We start from the raw sequence: 21,791 nt of genomic DNA on the forward strand, positions 1-21,791 counted from the left end.
GGTAGACCGAGGGAAATTCACACTTGATCCCGGAGAATTGTGGGAAGAGAAATTTGAAAAGATTCACACTTGTTGTTTGTAATGTGCTAAGACTATGGTGACCTGGTTTTGAACGGAAATTGGATTTGGGACATGTTGTGTAGGGTGGGAAAATTTGTAGATTTTTTGATACGTGTGAACCCCGCAAAAATTTGATTAAAAACCCGGTGTTGCATAGTTCAAAAAAATGAAGGTTGAAAGCCAGAATATTTTATATCAGCCGTGGACCGCACCTCCGGCGCGGCCCCCGACTTCTGGGGCTGAAAACTAATTTTTCTGAAACTACCGTAACCCTACAGTATTCCTACCGTACCACTATTGTACCACTACAGTACCCCGACTATATCCCTACACTAACCCCAACTCACTATCCCCACAGAAGCCAAAACTTCACAGACTACAAAGACTACATAGACTACAAACTATGGACACACAGAATAAGCGCTTTATATATAGTAAATGATATGTTCCAGATTTGAACTATCCTGAGTTAAGGTATTTTATTTGGGTGTAATCGAAGAAACTTCTAACATTAATAATTTTTCAAGTCAATGTTTGAAATCTGGTATGTTGGGATCATTTCTTTACTGTTCCAGCTAGAAAACTTTTTTTGCGATTTGATATTTTCAAATCACGAAATCAATTGCTTACTGCACATTTTTTTTTCCTTGACGAGATGCAATCTTTTTTTTAAGTAAAGCTTACATTAGGGTCGGTCAACAAGTCGTACTTTCCCTATATTAGAAAAAATTTGGGTCCCGTTACGAAAACTGAGTCATAGCGAATATGGTTATTTCTCTATAAACTAAACATCATCTTTTTTATTTATTCCTTTCCCCCGTATTCCATTCCATTCGAAAAAAAAACTAGGTGCGAAAGATGTCATCTGAGCAAATACCATGGGATTATCCAACATCCGTTCGCACCCTCAAGAAACTGATCCAATCTACAGTACCCCTCATGTTTCCTTTACTTCTTTCACACTTGGCAGCTAATTCCATTACTTTTTATGATATAGACTAGAGAAGTCTTTGTTCCAAAAATGAAGGAATTTGAAATAGAAATCAAAGTTTACTTAGACTTTGGAAACTTTGAACTTTGTTAATTTTAGGTTTTTTACAGAAATTTATCCCATGAGATTCAGCTGCTGAACATTACGAAATATTGTTTTCAAGAATACTTATTCAGGACATACGAGGCCATCGAGACACAATGTACCAAGTTTCAGACCGCAGCCACGTATGGTACAGAAGGTTCCAGATTATAGTCATGTGTACCAAGTTTGGTGTCAATTGAGTTTTTCCATGATGTCATAAACCATCAATAATCCAATTTCCAAAAACAACTTTTTTTTCATCTGGAAAAAAATTCCAACTTCAATAATTGCCAAATTCCAAAATTTCTAAAATACTATGAGGTCCTGTTTCATTAAACATTTAGTAAACTTTTTGTTTTGAAATTGTAAAACACCAATACTATTTTAAGAAGTTTCCATATTTACTTATTTTCTCTCTTTTTTAACACCTTCGCTGCCATTTCCTTCCTGACAAACTTCCGTTTTTCTTCTCGAGGTCAACCTCACTTTTTTAAAAACAATAGCGTATTGCGTGATAACAGAGCGATAACCTTCAATGTATGTTTTTTCCCAAACTTTTTTCAATATGATTTTTTATTTGGAGGTCAAGAGGACCTTCAACGTTTGTGTTGTATAAGTATTAACTGTCAAAATATTGGATCAATGTTGGATCAATGTAAAAGTTTAAAAACCCAACAGCCTAAAAGACGATTCGTTTGAATTTTAAAAACCTCTGATCTTTTAGTCACCACTCAAAAGATAACCTTCCAGTTCAAAACCGAATCTGAAACCTTTTAATTTCTGGCCCTGTCTAGCATGTCACACAGATGGCGCGAAGGAGGTTGGGTATGCCAATTTAGTCTGCATTTAGTTCCCGTCCCTCACATCGTCTTCTCATTAGAGACCGCCGTGTATGTTTCAAATCCTTTTTTCTCAATCTTAAATAGATTTTGCTTTCTGTTTCTTTTTGAAGGTACTGAATTTAAATAATTTTTTAATGTTTCAATTGGTATTGAAAATATTAATTTTAGAAAAAATAAGAGTATTTTATGTACTAACAAGTTGGCCAAAGTTTTGACATTTTTTGGGCGGCCGGGAACTTTTTGCAATCTTTCGACAACTGACAAGTTTTGTACAGTTTTACCTACCACAAAAGGTTTTTTTGTCTCACAGATAGATAGGCATTTTTATTCCAGCGTAGAAACCGTACTTCAAATATATACCTGATGTACTAAATGTCACATTTGACGAAACATACTGCAATCAGTATTCTGTTCTATAATAAATCGTAAATTCTAACCCCATTCAAATTCCCATTAACCGGAAACAATTGGTTCGAGTGCCCCACAATACATTCTGATGCAGTCTTTTTTGAGCAGATTGTCAATTGCATAATTTAGAATAGTCGGCTAAGTGCCACGTGGCAATGATCGCAAGTTTCCCTACATACACAAAATTTGTAAATAGTCTATCCCATGGGGTCATCCTCATCAATAATTCCGCCTTGAAAAAGAGAGTTCGGAAGTTGTAATCGCCTTCCGTTGTGGCCTATCGCCACTTCATCAATCATTCTTGCTCTGGAGGGCCTCTAAAGTTCCGATAAGGGAAATGGAGAGTTATGTTTTTTTCATGTGTTGTGGTCTTGCCCGCACTTCTTTTTAGTAAATTTTCTTCGTAAATTTATTTTATTTGCAATCTTAATAATCTGTTCGAAAATTCTAAATCGTCTAAAATAAGTAACGCTTCAGCCAAAATGTTTTGCGGTTTACATTTTTTTATTTTTTTTTTTTGACAATATTTTACATTTTTGACCAATTTGCCGTTTGAAAATTGTTGAATTTCGGTTTTTCTTTAAATTAGGATGTATTTTGAATTTTCAAAAAGTACCTATAATGCATGCCCAGTTAGTTATCAGAAAGTTTTTTGAAGATATTGACCAAATTTCCGAGCAAAAATTTAACATAATTTTTAAATGAATCAAACCTTTTTTTGTGCTTTGAAGACAGTTGCATTGTTTTTTTTTGTAAAATTACAAATTATCGTACCGGAGTTTCACTTCTAGATTTGTTGGTTTGTATAAAACGTTTTTATACAAAAAATCACTATTAATTTAACCCCACTTTCCGTCTCTTACATCCCCTAGCATTCATTAACCGGAAACAAATGGTTCAAGTGGTCCTCAATACATTCTGATGCACTCCTAGTCCTTTTTTCAATGAATCTCCAACAAAAAGTGAGCAGATTGTCAATTGCATAATTTAGTGTGTAGTCTTTTGAAGTATCTTTTTGTAAAGGAGGAGTGTTTTGGTGCTCCGTAATGTTCCTTATCTCTAAAAAATCAAAGCTTTTTGCACCTAAATATTAAAAAGCGAGCCGCCACCTTCCATCCTTGAACCTCAGTTGACAGTCAATTTAGAGAAGATTTCTATCATTTATTGCGGGGGTGAAGAGATGCGTGAAGGCGTGAATGGAAATGCAAGTTGGCAGCAGCAGTAATTACCTATTTGGAGGTAGGAGGCGGCACGTTCAAATAACCAACCAAACTGCCAATTAAGGTACTTTTGATGATGGTGCAACTGGTAAACGGTTGCCAAGGAGGCACTTTTTGAGAAAAAGACGGGAGGCTATCAAAACAGAGATTGAGTAATTCGAGGTGATGGGCATACGGTAATGAGTGTCGTAATTATTAGTAAATATAATTTTTTGGAAGATAAATTGAATTGTTTTTGGCATTGTAAGTTGAACCTTTTAGAATGCATTTTTCATTGGAAATTTCATTTTCAGCGCAGGCTATCATAAAAATTCAAGAATTTTTGCTCGAAATTGCTACATTGCTCATTTTCTAAACTAATTTTAAATCTTTTAGAATCGTTCAGAATTCAGTTTGTAGACTTCTGATAGTTTTAAGTGCCTTTAAGAAAAAATCTGAAAGTTTTCCGGTGCGTTTTAACTCTTTTGGTTAGGCAAAATTGTTTGATATATTTTGAATTGTGTGAAAAAAAAATTTTTTGCTTCCAAAAAGATTTATAGATTGTTTGCGGATTCGCAACGGATTTGCATCACATTTCTGCAAAAAAATGACTTCGAGAGCAATTATTTCGGTTTCAATATTAGTGAAAAACGACCTGAAAAGGTTTCAGTCTGAAAATTCTAGCGGTAGGAATTGAGTTTTGCCGCTCAACATTTTGTGGCTTGAAATAGACACTCTTACAATCTATATTCAGATATTAAATTACTTTTTTTTCAAAATTTGTATATTTTAATGTTTCAATTAATTTTGTAGGTACATATGTACCATGAAACCAAAAATGATTGATACATCCTCCGATACTCCTATTTCAAAATTCGAGAGCTTTTATTTTGCTTGCCTTCTTATTTATTCAAAATTTCATGCTGTATTTTAATAGTTAGTGTGGTTATCATCAAAAAATTAGGATATTCTAGAATACCTACGTGCCTGCCTTGAAGGCTCCCTGCGGTTTTCTGTAACTGCACAACGCATCTCAACTGATCGTTCAAGGAATCAATGTAAGTCTGCCAGTCTGGCACTTGACGAAGTTCAGAAAAAGCCGGTAGGCAGGCTAGAGAGAGAGAGAACCCCTGAAGACAAACAGGACGTGCCTAGTAGGCACTGTCTACCTTCCCTAGCTTTTGTTTTTCCTTCCAATTTTTTCTTCAAACTCTCCACCACACTACTCAAATTACACACATATCCTTCCATCTGTTCACTCACCTGCTGATCGGTTTCAGTACCAAAAAAAGATGCTCCAATGGAAAGATGAAAGAATGCGCGACAGAGTTGCGCCATGAGCCGTGTCAACATGCCTATAATAAGTATAAAATACACATACACTTACCATCTTCTCTTAGACCACTCAATTAGAATGAGCGAACTTCTTGCGTCATATCTTAATACAAACACTCATCTCTTTTTACATTACTCTTTCTTTTTTTGGATTTTCCGGCAATATCCTTTTTTGCGCAATCTTGTCTTTTTTATTTGGTAGTGAGTAATTGTAATGTTGCAATTTTCTAGGGTTGGTACATAATTTCGGTGCAAAGAATTCCTTGAACTTTCGACATATTTTGAAGATTGCAATAAAAAATATTTTGCAATATTGAATTTGAATTCACCCTTTGCATTTTTCTCTTCTATTCCATTGAAGATCATTTAATAGGCCACATCACGAAAGGTATTGGTTACTGTAAATGTAAATTTTCTTTCAAATCTGTGAAATGGTGGATCTCGAAAACTTTTTTCAATATTATCTTTAAGTAATTAGCATATTCCCTAAAATATATCCTACGTTTCTTCCCTCCAACTGAAAAAAAACTGTATCTTTGGAGCATATCTATCCACATTAATTGCTCACCGACAATGTTTTATGCGGGTTTTCTTGTAAGAACGGAAGTCAATTATAAATCTGCGGGAATCTTAAAAGAGATTAGTGTTCTAGTCGGGGTCGATGGCTGGAAAAGGGATATATCGGTGACAGGAAGGAGACGAGTGAATGGTGGGAGAGAGAAGAGTGTGGGATATACTATAAGGATCTTGAAAGGGTTCAAGAGATCATGTCAGGCTTAGGTGGTAATTTCAGATGTAATTTCGAACCAAAAATAACTGAAATTCTGATTTCTTTTGTGCATTCCGAAAGACTTAGCTTTTTGCCAAAAATATTTTAAAATTCTGTAACTGCCTGCCGCATGCTGAATTCAGTGGTTCGAACATTTTTCAAAACTTTTTTTTCAAATCAAATTGGCAATTTCGTCTCTCAATAAATTTTTAGAGGGCTACTTTTAGAGCACCAAACCGTCGTGCCTACCTGAATGAAACAGTACATTGATTGATGGGGGTCACGAACTCCACTCGATGTCCGATAGGGTAACCCATTCATCACCCTCAACCCAAAAAAATTAGTAATTCTCTACACAGAAATTAAAAGATTTGACTTGAATTTTGATGGATGAGCAGTCAGGTGTCAACATCCTTATCCACCTTATTTCCATAATGTATCTGACTTATTGATTTTCTGAAATGGACTGATTTGCCATGTAGTGATTTGGCGACATATTGACACAGGTTTTCATTGTAACATAGATTCTGAAACTGGCGTGTCAAAAGATTTCTGAAAACAAGATTTTGCTCTCCACATGGCAAAGACTATCGAGCTCAAACTCGTGCCATCATACAACTAGCAAAGTATTATAAGCAGATTTCTTTTTTCTACTTTTTTGATGAAAAATAAGACAAAAAATATTGAAGCACTTCTCCGTTGCCAATTTTCAAAAACCCGTCCAAACCGATCTCCAATAAAGTGCAAAAAGTTCGCAGACATTTCAAAACCCCTATATTTGAAATGAGCTATTAACAACTGTTACATAACCACCCCTAAACGGGGTTTGTAAGTACATGTGGCAATAATTCAAAAATATGGGTGCCAGTGCTGCGGCCACCCAGTCAGCAACAACACGCAACGGAAGAAGAAGGAGAGAAAGTAAATTAACTTGTCACTTTGTGGGCCCCGGTTTGACTACTATAGACTTACAAAATGTCAAAAAGTGAACAATTTCGTATAGATTTCATAATGGCTTTTTTCTCCGAAAAAAAGTTTCAATACTTTTTTTTTTTCAAAAAAAAAACTTGCTCTGAATTGAGTCAAAACTTTTATTTCGAATTTAAATAAATTAAAATGTGGATCACCTATATGTGACGAAAAGACACATAATGTGTAGTTTGTAGTCTATTAATTGTGATTTATTTTTTTGAATCCTTCTGTAAGATAATTTTGAAAATTTAACACGTGACAAATTGAAGTTTGAGTTCAAAACTCTGTACACTGAATTACGACTTTTCTAAATTTGCAATACATAAACTTTTTATTTTGTAAGTTTTGAGGTAATTTCATTGAAACTTCAGTTGTAATGGAGTACGGTAGGATTGCGGTGGGACTACTGTAGAATCAGTATTGAAGTATTGTCGGAGAACTGTGAAAATGTTGTAGGATTACTGACACAGTTCAATTGTAGTATTGTAAGAATAATGTAGCAGTACTATAAAAGTACTGTAGGTATACAGTAGGAGTACTGTAGGATTACAATAAAATTACTGTAGGAAAAACATAAGGCTACTGTAGAACCAATATTAAAGTTTTTTGGAAATACTGTAGGATTGATGTAGGCCTACTGTAAGAAGACTGTAGGAGCTCAGGTTACATATTTCAAATTACATATTTTCAAATACATACCCATGCAAAATTGGTATATACGAATATTTTCGCAGAAATATGCCTCCAATTTTTAATGGCAAAACCCAGACACCCATGACCGCCTGGTAGGGTAATAAATCTCGAAAAGTGGGTGAAAAAGGTGACTTTTTCGCGAGGGTGCTTGTCGCCACCATTAGATTATTATCTCCACTTTTTTTGGGTTCACATTTGTTGTCATTTGTCTCTCTTCTCATTTTCACCTCTTGAATTTTTGTTTGAAGGTCAATTTCGGTTAGCCCCCCTTCTATTCACCTCACTTTTTCCTCAATTTGCCGTTTAGGAGGAGAGTGGTGTACTTTTATAATTTTGAAATATTCATTTTTGGGTTTACCTACACGTGGGGTATTTTACTTCCTGTCCTATTTTTTCCTATAAAATAGAGTATCTAATTAGAAAACTACCACCAACAAAAACTAATAACCGTTACAAAAACTTGGCTTCAACCTACTCTTGGGCTCCTGCCACGTCATTGTTTGCGTCCAGGTAAACTATACAAACTTGGCCTTTCCAAGAGGCCCTGAGCAAGGATTTGTTACAAGTTTTGTGCATAATATGAGCCAAGAAAAACTACTGTGTAGGTGACACGCTTTTTATCCGATTTTATTGAAATCCCAAAAGTTTCCCTGATTTGCTCTAATTAAGATACATTTTCTCCTAATTAAACAAGCCTTTCACTTTCGAAAACGTCATATATGGTGTCCAATTTCAAGACCACCTGTTCCAAAACCGCGCACGTTCTTTCTTTTAGTAGTTACCCTTTAAAAGGCAGATGGTAGTGGTGGAAACGGGCGGTGTAATAGAAAGCATACACAGATAGATATATGGTCAGTGATAAGTTTTGCACACACACATGCACATAAGTTGTAAATCCAAGGTGTGCCAGATGGTGGTGGTCAAAAGAACTTCCGGGTAAATATTATCATAAGTTATGATGGGGTACTGTAGTGTTTCTAAGTGGAAAATTTTTGAATTTACAAGATAAAAATATTTGTAACTTGAAAATTAAAAAAAAAACCTACGAAAAAGGTTCTCAACAATTAATTAAAAATTTTCGAAAACCGTTCTGTTTAGGCATTATCACAATAATAGATGTAAATTGACAACACAATTTGCTTTTTATTAACAATATATTATTTTCTCTCGTTTGTGGAAAGTTTAGAAATATATTATTCTGTCGTAGGTACGAGTCGCCTTGTAGGCAGTCAGGAGAAAAACGTGAGTAAAATTTGATGTCTATATTTTTTTTAGTCTCTTTTGGGACTTTGAAATAAATAGAAAATAGTAGCTGTCAATTAAAAAACTAACTACAATATATTTTGAAACATTTTGGAATATTGTATGAGTTAAAGTTCATTTTTCCGAAATTCCAAAATTTTTCGAAATTTCTAAGCGCACAGAACTTTTAATACGTAACAGGTATGAACAAATTTTCAACTAACTAGTATTATAGTTTTTCTAATTTCTGGTCATTATTCGAAAAGTTTCAAACTTTTAATTTTCTTCGTATCAGAGTCAATGTTTTGAAATTTGCTATATTTTGAAAGTTTATTTTTTAGACCATTATAACTTCTTTATTATTCATGTTGTGATAAATTTGTCCCTGTCAAAATGTCTTCTTTTTCAGCAGCTTTCATTGTTTTTTCCACATTTAAAAACTCTAAACCTCCTCTTAAACCTCTATTTTTTCAAGTTTTTCTTTAACCTCAAAAGTCCTGAATTTTCTTCCAGATTCCCATATTCTCACTTGCCGATTGCCTCCTTGTCTTCTCTCTCCGCTCTCCTCGCTGCCAGCCGTCTCTCCCTCCCCCAAAGCTCCGCCCCCCAGGATAGGGCTCCGCCTCCCGAGTGACCATCTGACATTGAGTAGAGGAGTCTCAGTCTATTTGGGATTCTACAGACAATAATACAACATGACCTACTTAGCCGTTGTGCTCAACGGACCAAAAGCCAAGAATGGACGGAAGGTGTTCGACAGCTTCCTCGAACAAAATCGGCAAATGTTCTGGAATCGGTTTGTTTTTTTATTGTTATTTTTTTATTTTTTCAATTAATTTATTTTCCATCTTTAAAACGTCCTAAATCTTCCAGAGAACTCACTTCGGCGTGCGAGTCGATCACTTACATGGGCTTCATGCGCCCGGGCACCCTATTCGTGTCGGGACCCGCCTCACAACTAACCGTGCTCAAGGATGCATGGGCACGACGCATCTTGAAACCCGCAATGGGCTACACAATCACTTCTTTGGGTGAGTAATGCATGGGTAAAGAAGCTTTTCATTGTTAGAGGGTGGGTAGGCTACTATTGTTCTATTGATATATGACACTGATAATGGAAAAGGGCTTCTTGTTTGCCAAAAGGTTTATTACTATTGAGACCCGGGGGAGCAAAGACGATCCCCGTTTGGTGGGCAGTTTCAAAACTCTTTCTTAAAATTTTTAGCGTTAACTGCTCTTGAAGACCCCTTTCCAGCGTGTTACACCTGTCAAATTACCGCAGGCAGGTGTGGTGTTCCTAATTAAACATGTATCTCACTACACCTATTCCATCATCATCTCGAATTACAGGTGACTTGGGCGCGATTCAACAAGTTGAGCAGATGCACTTCGTTCCGCTGGGAGATGTCATTTGTGACGCCGTCGCACAGCTCAATCGTCAGGGACTTGCCGCCACCGAGCAAGCTATTCGACAATACGTTGCAAGGCACTGCCCACACGTTGCACCGCCTGGAATTGAAATGGTTAGTTTTGAGGGTCCTAGTAGCCAGCCATGTGGCACTAGGAATTTTTTTTTGGAAAGTTTTGATTTGAACAACTCATATCTCAGCTATCTTTGGTGTTATCATAATCTCTTTAACTGAAATAAGCGCAAAATATTTTCCTATATTTCTAAAATTGAAAATTTTTAAATAACTTCAAAGACCACCGAAATAAGAGCTGTCAAAGTTTAGCAAGTCTTAAATTCAAATTTGCTTGTAGTTGCCACTTTAGACTTTAGCTTTTAAAAAGCTACAAAAACCACACCATTTCTAAAAATGTTCTCAAAAACAACTGAGTCTGCTGCTCTCCCCTACTGATGGTTTTACAATCCTCCTCCTTCAGTAATTTACGACTTCCACCAAAACCCCTCTCATTTTATTGCAGGTTCGGCAGACGATCACCTCGCTGCTATCCACTGGATTCGTCTATAAAATGGCAGATCACTACTTTGTGTCAGTTCCAACGAACTCTCCAATGCGGCCGCCCGCCAAGGCAGCCACAAAAACTACAAAAACTACAGTGGAGTGTCAAACGGGTGCTTCGATGATGTGTCCCCAACAAACGTCCACGTCATCCGATGAGCATGTGATAGAGCCTGCGAAAAAAGATCACAAAAAGTGCCAAAACTCAAATCGTCGGAGCATTTTTGCAAGGCTCTTCTCTCGTGGCATGAAGCCTCAAACTATTATGCCATCAGCGTCACCGATTCATGTTGGAGGACCTCCAACACCACCACCAGCTGCTATGTTGCCTACCAAGAATAAGTAAGTTTTATGGGTTGAATTGCCTGGGAACTCAGAAACATTATTTTCTTTTAAAATAATTTAGTTTTTAGTCTTCAGCCACATGTAAATAATTCAAATTGAAAAATTGTTATCCCAGAGAACACTATCTCATTTTTATTAAAAATTTTCAGTTCAAAAATATTGACATCTAACGACTAGGCTATATATTTCACATGTCAAATATCCCATTGTTCTTATAGACAAAATATCTGAAACTTGCCCGAATATTCCCTTCTTTGTCTACGCGCTCACCGCCTTTTGATCATACCGTTCTATTGTTCTATGAAATAGGGAGGACTACTAACACCTTTTTGCGGGAAAAGAGTTAGCGGTGAGGCGTTGGGTTTTAGTAGAATAGTGGGAAAATGGATATTGATTTTGTGGAAAATGTAGGGTTTTTTTAAAAAGAAATTTTTAACTTTTATGAAACATTAAAAAGCGATAGAAGTCACTACATAGTCGTAAATTTTTACTCCTCGGGCTCTCACTTGTTGGTATTTTTCTATAAGTTGCTTCATGTGCGTTCAATTAACCGTATAAAACTAAAAATTACAATGGAATTTAAAATGTTTAGTGCAAAACGTTTAAAAAACGGAAAATCTCTCAAATCTCAAATTGCACCAAATTTTGTAAAACTTAGCTAATATTTTCAGTTTTTCTATTTTTGATGTTGCTTTTTTAAAATTATTTGAAACTCTAGAAACTTATTCTGGCAAGTAACTGATTGATTTTTTGCGATGTTGCCAGTTAGAGAGCTCTGGTTATTTTACAGATAACACAACATTTTTAAACTTCAAACTTATAGGAAAATACATTTTTAAAAACATTTTCTTAATTGACAATTTTTAATAAATCAAAAAAACGATGGTTTTTGTATCAAATTTCTCTAGCAACTAACAAGATTTGCTCTATGACGCCATAATTAGCGCACATACAGGAAACCAGATACGGTCAGTAGTGTTGCGCGAGACGCGATGCGGCACTGCCCGTTCTCTATAATTAGAGTCATCTGCTATTTCTTCACTTCGGTACTTTCATACCTAATTACAGGTACCCGACTTATCATCACGATCTCAACGAAGAGTGTCAACGGAAGGCTCGAAGACGTAACCACCCCCGTCGTGGCGAGACCCAAAAGCTACTCTCGTCTAGTTCGGAATGTCTCAAGTACTATCCAGTTGATATGCCAGAGACCCGACCGACTCGTCGAAGGGCCCGCATGGCTTCACCACTCCGAAGTTCCACACCGAACAACTCGGATTCGGCCTACTCGATCTCTCCACCACATACCGATTCAAATGAGGAAGCTGGCAGTATCAGTGATTCGGAGATCAATCACACATATATCAATATCAACAAGTTCCGCCGTCAGAATTTCGATTCCACGCAGTTTGAGGATCTGACAGGTGCCACAGCGACAACTTCAGAGGAGCCCGAGATTTTGGGACGACACATTCGAGGCGTCCTGATCTCCAATTTGTAGATTTCATACTTTTTTATTTGAAATTCTTGGTAAAACTTTTCAACCATTTATTTTTCAAATTATCAAAATGTTTAGCTATAGTTCCACAAACACATCAGAATCCAGTGAAATTTTGTTTTTTTTCTACTTCTATTTTTACCCTTACAAATAGAGTTTGTTAGCGCACTTTTAAGCCCCCACCCATCAAAACGTGTCTTCTTTGTTTTCACCCAATTTCATACTTTTTTTGTTACACTTTCTGCGTCTCTTCTACTCCATGTTGGAGTTGTGTCTATGTCTCTTCTCCCAATTCTATTTCTCTTAAATTTTCCCCATACACCCCAAGTTTTATCCTGTTTTAATGTCATTTTTCTATGAAAAACTGTTTTATTTTTGCCCGGAAAATAAATATGGGACTAATTTACTTTTATTAAATTGCCACGTAGCTTTTGAACGGAATATCCAGAGCGTGCTACTGATACGTAGAAAAAATAGAAAAGTTTTTAGGCTTTTTAATTGGTAATTTTTGCTTTTTCTTCTGGAATTAACTAAGAAATTCCAAAAATTCCAAGAATATTCAAACTCCTTTTTCTGTTTCCCAATTAAACTAGTCACGCGAATGTTTACGCCCGTTGGTGATTTCCTGTTCTCTCAATAGTCCAAATGTCTTCGTTTTCCGGAGCAGGTGGTTTAGGATTTTGAACAGGAGGTTGCAGCCTCATTCACCTACCTACCAAGAAAGGGAGGGATTACACAAGAGAATCATTGGGATCCCCGAGTTTTAATTAGTTTTCGTAATTATTACGCAATTTGTTTTCGCTTTTTAGCACTGTTTTCGGGAGCTTTACGGATCATAAATGGATTATGGGCAAGGAGCAATATCCCGAGTTTTTATGGTAGGATTAGGAGGTCAGGTGAGGGTGAGGTGGTGAATGTAGGGAAATGTTATGATAATTTGGATTAATGTAGTCACAAAAGTACGCAATCATCTCCCAATCATAATATCAAATTGCACAATCTTCGGTACTTTTGAGTGCTGTAGTTTCAAAAAGACACCCTACACAATAGGCCTGTGCATTTTGTCGTGAACTATGGTGCATTGAAATATATATATATATATACTATATAGTGCGTTTTTTTCAAAGATACCGTAGTCATATCAAAAATTGCTAATACAACAAACTACTGTTCAGCTTTTTAGATAATTTCTAGCAATTTTCCCTAAAAGTACTGTAACCCCGAAATCGCTTTTTTTTTAATGGAGACTTTACTTTAAAAAATTTTGGGTACTGTAGGTACAAAAACCCAGGCTTACCAATCTTTTTAAAATTGTGCTTTTTTCTTAAACTGTAAACAGTATTGTGAAATTTATAATTTTAGGGTTAAAATTTACCGGAATTTTTCGTTTTTTCAATTGGACCATTATTGCAATTTTTCACAATATCTAGTTTGTGAAATGTCTGTTTTCGAATATTTGTTGTGCCTGGTGACTAATTTGTCCAAGTATATTTCCCAATGTCAGGTGTAAAAATGATTTCATATCTGTTTGGTTTTCACCATGTTTTCTCTAAACAATCTCTCTTTCTCTATTGTTCATAATTTCAACTTTGTTTCGGTCTGTACGTACACAACCAGCGACATATTGAAACATATGTGCGCTCGCGATTTCTTTTTGTATTGCAATTCTTCTATAAGCCTCTTACTTCAAGAGAGAATATCTCGGTTGTTTTTAGTTGTATCAAAACGTTTTCAACTAACAAACTATTTTTTACTTCTTTTTCTATCGTTCTGTAATTTAATCGTAATAGATCTCTTTAAAATGAACTGAGATATTGGCAACCAAAGTGGAGCCATTTCTTGAAATTTGTTATGATTTTCAAGAAAATTGGACGCCTACACAAATAAATTGTTGTTTGCTCTATTTCTTATCAACAGCTCAAATCACAATGAACTCAATAGACATTGCACTGAAAATTGCAAAAATTCATTGCTTTTCCTGAATTTCGTCGGAGCACTTTTCTACTGTTTCATATCTTCATCTTAATAGTTGTACAGCCTCCATTTTGCTCAGTTCCAATCGTTTACCCAAAAATTCAAATAATACATTTTCCTAATGATAACTTCCACACCTTCTGGACACCTCTCGCATTAATTACATGTTATGCTCTATTTTTCTTCTGCTACGTGTGCTCGATATAACTAGAATTTTGGGAACATGTGTGCTCGGGTCGCTTTCACACACTCTTACCGACTGGCAGGATATCTTAGACACCCTCTTTAAAAGATACACCCAATGTAGGTGTGTATTATGGATGAATGAGGGTTATTGGATAGTCTAAATAATACAAAAGTGGGTTGATTTGTAATGGTAGTTTTTAAAATAATTTTTTTAAAGAAATTTGCCAGGAGGGCCAATGAAGATTCGAGTGGGAGCCATCTCCTAGAACTTGGGTTATGTTCTGAAATTAGATTTTTTTAAATATAACTTTCAACTCGTTCAGGACTATTTATCGTGTCAATATATACCTTTTTATTTATGATTTATCTAATCTTTTTGTGTGAACCGGCCCACTTCGCCTGCCATGAAGAATTGGAATCGATTTTTTAAGGCTCTAGTTGAACATAGTAGTTTTTTTTCCTTTTGGATTTTTTTTGGCAAGATTTTTTTTTGATTTGATAACTCATAACATAGTTGACATTAACGTTATAAAAAGTTGGGAATTTTCAAAAAGTTAGGTTTTTGAAATAGTTGCATTATCATAACTTCAAATAATCTTTTATCAGTCTTTATGAATTTTTCTAAACCACATTAGTTTCCAGATATGAGTGTGCTATCAAATGACGGGCTCCCAGAAAAATATCAATGGTTTTCGGATCAAATTGCTGGGCATCATCCGTCGGTTATCAAAAATGGGAAAAGAGAAATTGGTAAGTTTTTAATTTTTTTGAAGTATTTACTTTGAAAAATTCAATTTCTAATCACTTTCTGCTCTAAGTAGTTAAAGTAAGCTCCAGATAATTCAAATTCAAAAATTCTCCGAAAAATCCAAACATTTGAAAAAGAGCCCTAGGTGTGGTGGCTCATCTACAGCTGAACAAACAAAGGGAGTGCTGGAAAAACAAAAGGATATAGACAACAAGTCGTTTTGTGGCTAAGAGAGAGATTAATCGCACATTATTATGCAAATCGGAGCAAATAGGGTTCCAATAGAGGGCGGATGTGTTTGGAGGCTTTGAACTGTGGATAGGGGTTATGTTTAGAGTTTACTTGTATTTGAACTTTGAATTTTTTTCACAAACTTCTAGGGCAGAAAAAAATGCTACAAATTTTTTTTTGAAGACTTTCAAAGATTTTTAAGCAGTGTCAAGGTAGGCAAATTCTGGAAGTTGTTAACTATTTTGTTCAAATTTTTGACCTAACTTGATCAAAAAAAAATGACCCCGCGAATTCAAAATTTTTAGCTCTCTGAATCCGGGAAAACGTGATTTAGGAGAAATCTAAATTTCATACTACATTAAAATAGAAACCCATTGAGAATTTTTGGAAAATTTCGGTAGAAATGAACAGATCAAAGATGAAAATTTTCAATTACATATGCACATGGCAATTACCATTTTTCAGAAAAAAAAGATTTAACAAAAAAAAGTTTCAGGTCTTCTAAAAATCCCCGGGTCCCGAGAAATCCTCAAACCAAAACAAGATGCGTCAAGAGGAGAGAAAGAGGTTGGTTTGACTGTTTCCAGTTAAATTTGATTTTTTTTGTAATCATTCTGAAATCTACTAAACTACAGTACCTATAAAGGTATCATCTAACTATATATTACATGTACATGTCTCTCTCACATCCATATGACAATACTGATGACGTCACCCAATCTCATCATCAGTTGACACGGAAACGTGGCATGACGCAAGCTTCTGTCCAGACGTTTGGTGGGGGAAGTTGTTGCGATGGAAAAGGACACCTGTGACCATGAAAATTATGACATATGGAGAGAAAAATAGAGGACACATAAATAACGGGCTTGGTGGGAAAATGGGAATGGGTTTCAGATAACATTGGAATTTTTCCCAAGGGTTTGGACGGGGGTGGCGCAATAATACTAATTGGTACTAATTTACACCATTTTTTGGTATTTTTTAATAAGCATAGTTTACAAGGGGTCAAATTTCTTGTACGTTAGGGAAAGGTATGAATGGGCAAGCTCAACTGTTTAGAAGTTGTAAAAATGAATTGCACTGGTACATTCAATAATCCTTAGTTGTAAGGCATTTGATTTTGGCAGTATCAAATTCGTTTTTTGAATAGTTCTAATTGCTTTATAGATCTGGTGTAACATAATTCATTGAAAATTCAAGTTATAATTTTAGTCCGGAGATCTATTGTATTAATTTTACATTGAAATGCAGGCATGCCTAACAAGAAAAGTTGGTACTCATCATAGCATCAACAGCAAAAAAGTCACCCTTCTGCCTCCCACAGTATATAGTTTCAAGTGTACCTTCTCCCATAGTAACTCCTTCCGGAAGTCGAGTAGATAATGATACTTGGGAATTTGGTAAACTACAGTAACTAAATATGTGAGAAGAGTACTCAGATGATTGATTAGTTACGTAATAGTAGCATTGGGGGAGGGGTGATGATCCGGGTGAACATGTAATGGAAGACAAGGGACTTTTGTGATTCACCCTTAGAATGTTTAACTTATCAAAGATATAGGAAAACTTCTAAATTTTTCCCTGACCCTGAGTTCTCATGTTAAAAATCACAAAAAATTCACGGATTTTAAATTTTATTTCGGATGAAAACCAAAAACTTCAGTTTTGAAACTACTGTAAATTTCAAATTACAATTTTTGCCGCCGGAGACCGGATTTTTCCACAGATGTTAACTTACGCTAAAAGTATATCAAAAGGTCAAAAATGACTCTCAACAGTTGCAGTTTGTAGTGGGAGATTTTTAGGAAAAATGCAAAATTCTCCACCCAAAACTCAGGAAAGATTCATATCTGACACATGTCCATTACACCGAATTACTCAACTTTTCTCCGCTCAAATCATCCGGAAACTAAACCTTGAAACCAGATAGATAACCATCTTAACTTGCTTACGCAAGAATATCTAAATATGCTTCCAGGTTGCCTTATACGAACTCCTACGCTCGTGTACCACTTCACCGTCTACTCCACCAGAATCTACTACTTCAGATGAGTTACGTAAACGGTTAGTTGATTGACATCATGTCAAACATCGCATTGGATTTGAACCGGATATTGCAGGGTACGAATGGAAGATATCGAGATGCTCTGCAAGTTGACTGCCGACTTTTATGGAATACAGACCATTTTTGTCGATGGGCAAGGTGAGGGACTTTTTGTAGGCAAATTGGTTTATAGTTTGTAGTTTGTAGTCAAGAGTATGAAGCTTGTAGTTGCACTGGTCTTTGTTTTTTTTGGACATATTTTATTCACCCCATAAAATTTGATGATCTCCATCTCTAAAAATTATTCAAATTGCGTCCACGGCGCCATCCTGCCATATGACAGATGTTTTTTTTTTTCATCAATTCTTCAAGCGGTATAGGTTCAGAGGTGTCACACGCGTGTCCTCATCATCATTTTACCCCCTACCAATTTCCCTTTCATTCTGATAAAATGGGTAAAACGATGAGACCAATTTGAATGCGATCCATTTGAATAAGATGCGCGTGCTGCGAACAAAAAAAAACATAGAAGGTTTGAAGATGGGGGAACAAATTTACATTTTTATGACGTGCCAAATTGCATGGGGAAATTGACTATTTTGAACTGAAAGCGGGCAGTTACTGGGTGGATTTAGATTTGGAAAAATTGCGGGATTTTGAAATTATTCTGCTTTTAGGGAGCTCTTAAACAGCATGAAAAGTATTCCTAAATTTGAAATTACGAGATTAAGTTACTAAAGTTACACAGTTTTGAGCACATTTACATACTTGGTATCAAAAAGTTTCAGCCTAAAAGTCACTATTTTCCAGACCGCGAGTTCCTGGCAATGGAAGATGTGACAATTGGCTATCAGAGACCGGCGATACTGGATCTAAAAATGGGACAAGTGACCTATGATCCAATTGCAAAACCAGAGAAAATTGAAAAAGAACGAATCAAGTATCCGCCACAGGCCAAGATGGGAATGCGGATTCTTGGATATAGGGTGGGTTATTTTCTGATATGTTTTGAGGTGTACTGTAAGATTTTTGCAATGACCGTTGCGTATGTTATTCCAATATTATGTATCTGTAAAGTTACTGTAATATTATTGTACCTCACTCTTGAAGGAAGCCTTGTAAATAGTACAGTAGAGTACTGTAGAAATACTCCAACTGCGAATCTCCTAGTGAAGGTTACTGTAAGGATTTGAAAACTGTAGTCTTTCAGATGATACAGTACAGATCACTTCAATTTTTTCTGTATCTTCTCGTGCAAATAATGAAAGATCGTTGTGCCTGTCAGGAGGTCAGGGAATACTGTATTAATACTTTAGTATTGCCTTTATCAACAAATTTCGGTAGTATGAATATTTTTTCCGTTTTCAAATGATAGCCGCCAGCCGGTGACTACAGTACTCATGGTAATCCGTGTCTAATCATTAAAAATTCAAAATCTCTTTGTCTTCCCAAATCTACCCGGAACACACTGCTGTCATCATGCTCAAGCACTGGGGGTTAATCGTCTATTCTTGACTCCCGCATACCGCCAGTTTTTGAACGGGTCTTTTCCCTGTGTCTCTCGTTATACACGCTATTTTCCGGCGGAATCTAAGTGTTGCAATTTGCGAAAAGAATGCCGAATGCTCACAGATGGGTGCAATTATACGATCAATTGTGTCATTGACACTCTCGAAAAGGTACAAGTTCCGATGAATGTTGCCGGATGGCTGACAGCTGGGAAGGAATTGGTTTTTTGAATGAAAAATGAATTGATTTTGTAAAGCGGAAGTTTGCGGGGAGTTAAAATTAATTTTTTGCAATAAATTTATTTAAACTATGAATTTCAGACAAATTGATTTTGAGTTTATTAGTTTAGGTTGACTGAAAGTTCAAGTTGATATATCTATGTTGTTTTTACAGTTAATTGTAAAAATGTTTAGCTTTTTGTTTTCTATACTTTTGTAATTTACAACATTTTTTTTAGCATTCAAACTAGCCGAGATAATAAGTTTTAAACTAGGTCCATGGTAGGCAGGCACGACTTCAACCCTATGAACATTTTTATGTGAAACGTTTTGATTTTTACACTGAAAGTCAGGCATGCCTATTAAGAAAAGTTGGTGCTCATCATAGTATAACAGCAAAAAAGTATCCCTTCTGCCTCTCACAGTATATTGTTTCAAGTGCACCTTCTCCCATATTAACTTCCCCCGGAAGTCGAGTAGATAATGATACTTGGGAATTTGGTAAACTACAGTAACCAAATATGTGGGAAGAGTACTCAGATGATTGATTAGTTACGTAATAGTAGCATTGGGAGAATGATCAGGTGAATGGAGGTTAGGAATTCTTGTGATCATGGCCAGAAAATTCTAAGCTGTCCTAGCCAGAATTTAAGATAAAAAATTCCAAAACTTTGTAAAATTTTTTAAACTACAAACTACAGTGTTTTCAAGCTGAGCTAAACATATTCTGTTACAGTCAGCAGCTCGGAAATTATATTTTATTCAGCTTTTCTGTGCATCCTAGTTATTATTCGAACACATCTCATAACTCTTGACCTTCATGCGTTGGCAAAAGAGAAAGGGATCATCATCTATTAAGTGCTTGTATAACTTGTTAATCTGGTGCACAAGTGTTCCGTGCACTCTTCCTTTGATACCGTAGTTTACAGCCACGTGGCAAGTTCTCCGATTACCTAATCAGAGAGACCGCGCGAGAAAGGAAGAGAGAGGCGGCACAATAAATGGGCCTATCGTATTACATTAGGGTCACACCTGTTCGACATGGATAGGGAAGAATGAAGAAAATGGAAGAATGTTTGAAATTCTTCTAGGATTTGAGGAATTGGAGGTGGAGGGACTTAATATGTACAGATTTTGGAGTTGGGGATTATTTTCACAATAGTTTTGAACCGAGCCAGACGAGTGCTCAACTTTTAGATACCGCCACAAAAGCTCGGATTACGGTAGCAAGAATTTTTTGGCGCGAGACTCAACTTTTGCAAAGTTTGTTTTAACAAAAAAAAACATCTACATTCATCTTAACTTCAACAGATTTCAGTTCATGTTTAAAAAAGTTGGGTCATACCACAATACACTCAAGATTACTGTGACTAGCTTTTGGTGGCAAGACCTAATTTTTTTTCAAATTCCAGAAGAAAATGATTATACTAAAATTCAAAACAATTTCAGATCCATCGCTCCGACAATCAAGTGGAGGTGCGAGACAAAGACTGGGGGAAGTCTTTCGACGAAACCACTGTTGAAACCGGGCTCCGCGAATTTTTCTCGGCAAGATCTGAAGCTGACCTGAATCAAGTTCTTCTGGAGGCCCTGGACAAGCTGAAAATTATCAAAAACTTTTTTGAAACCCAAAGATCACTTCAATTCTTTGCTTCCTCACTTTTATTCGTGTTTGAGGCTGATAAGGAGTTGCCGATTAATATGAGAATCGTTATGATTGGTAGGTATCAATGCGATAGATTTCAAAAAAATAGTTTTTTTCCAGATTTTTCTCATGCATTTGCATCGAGTGGGGAGCCAGACAATGGATATTCATTAGGAATTCAAAATCTTGAAAAGTTTTTGAATAATATTATTTCTTCATAGTCATCACTGATCGAGTATTCAGCAAAAATGTGTTCGTAAATTTACACCATCTCAAGCTCATATCTCCGTTGGTTTTGGTGATTTGCAAAAATTCTCAAGTAACACAACTCTTGTTGCATATTTTTATATACTTTTGTAGTTGAATGCTCACTGATATTTCTAAAATAACCTGAATATTCGGTGCTACAGAAAAATACTATTTATATGAGACTCTCTGATCCAAAAAAATTTTAGCTGCAATTTTTTTCGAATTTTTAATTTTTACGTGTCATCCACCCACATCGCTTCCCTCCAAAAAAATCCCGTTTTCTTGCTTTCCTGTTTTGTTTTTTTACGGCTAACTTTAAATATTTGTACTGCTTCAAAGTGCTTTTAAAGTTGACAAAATAATATCTTCCATACTGTAGAACTTGGATGTGTTCCATATTAAAGAATATTAAGAATTCGACAAAAAAAAACTTTGATCATTCAATATTCCACCGTTTCTAGATGCGTTCAAAGGTTTTAAATTTCAAGATTTCAACAAATCTAGTTCCGTCAATATGCAATATGCAAGTAACAACGAAAATTTTAGTATTTACTACAAAAAAGTATTCAAATCGGTGTAAAT

The 21,791-nt window shown here is 35.8% G+C and overlaps 2 protein-coding genes and 6 non-coding genes across 8 annotated transcripts; 6 read left to right on the forward strand and 2 right to left on the reverse strand.

Annotated features, from left to right (window-relative positions):
* Positions 1–2,160: 2,160 nt before the first annotated feature.
* Positions 2,161–2,181, forward strand: 21ur-11942. Its single transcript, NR_056835.1, has one exon.
* A 1,390-nt stretch (positions 2,182–3,571) lies between these two features.
* On the reverse strand, positions 3,572–3,709 carry F53B2.14. Its single transcript, NR_056836.1, has one exon. It is a non-coding gene; the product is annotated as an Unclassified non-coding RNA F53B2.14 (non-coding RNA).
* F53B2.15 lies at positions 3,574–3,715 on the forward strand. The gene has a single exon (NR_056837.1). It is a non-coding gene; the product is annotated as an Unclassified non-coding RNA F53B2.15 (non-coding RNA).
* Positions 3,716–9,257: 5,542 nt separating this feature from the next.
* Positions 9,258–12,812, forward strand: ham-1 (Stork-head box protein ham-1). Its single transcript, NM_070000.8, has 5 exons — positions 9,258–9,391; positions 9,469–9,626; positions 9,946–10,118; positions 10,522–10,901; positions 11,973–12,812. Exons 1-5 carry the CDS (start codon positions 9,291–9,293, stop codon positions 12,403–12,405), a joined length of 1,245 nt encoding a protein of 414 aa, NP_502401.1. The 5' UTR covers positions 9,258–9,290; the 3' UTR covers positions 12,406–12,812.
* Positions 12,813–14,455: 1,643 nt separating this feature from the next.
* On the forward strand, positions 14,456–14,476 carry 21ur-10979. Its single transcript, NR_056838.1, has one exon.
* Positions 14,477–15,198: 722 nt separating this feature from the next.
* On the forward strand, positions 15,199–21,756 carry ipmk-1 (Kinase). The gene is made up of 7 exons (NM_070001.4): positions 15,199–15,312; positions 16,038–16,108; positions 17,523–17,608; positions 17,665–17,747; positions 18,399–18,574; positions 20,765–21,035; positions 21,081–21,756. Exons 1-7 carry the CDS (start codon positions 15,207–15,209, stop codon positions 21,179–21,181), a joined length of 894 nt encoding a protein of 297 aa, NP_502402.3. The 5' UTR covers positions 15,199–15,206; the 3' UTR covers positions 21,182–21,756.
* ZK795.7 lies at positions 19,106–19,208 on the reverse strand. Its single transcript, NR_056839.1, has one exon. It is a non-coding gene; the product is annotated as an Unclassified non-coding RNA ZK795.7 (non-coding RNA).
* ZK795.8 lies at positions 19,153–19,280 on the forward strand. The gene has a single exon (NR_056840.1). It is a non-coding gene; the product is annotated as an Unclassified non-coding RNA ZK795.8 (non-coding RNA).
* Positions 21,757–21,791: the final 35 nt, after the last annotated feature.

This window comes from Caenorhabditis elegans, chromosome IV (genome assembly GCF_000002985.6).
Source record: "Caenorhabditis elegans chromosome IV".
Classification (NCBI taxonomy): Eukaryota; Metazoa; Nematoda; class Chromadorea; order Rhabditida; family Rhabditidae; genus Caenorhabditis; species Caenorhabditis elegans.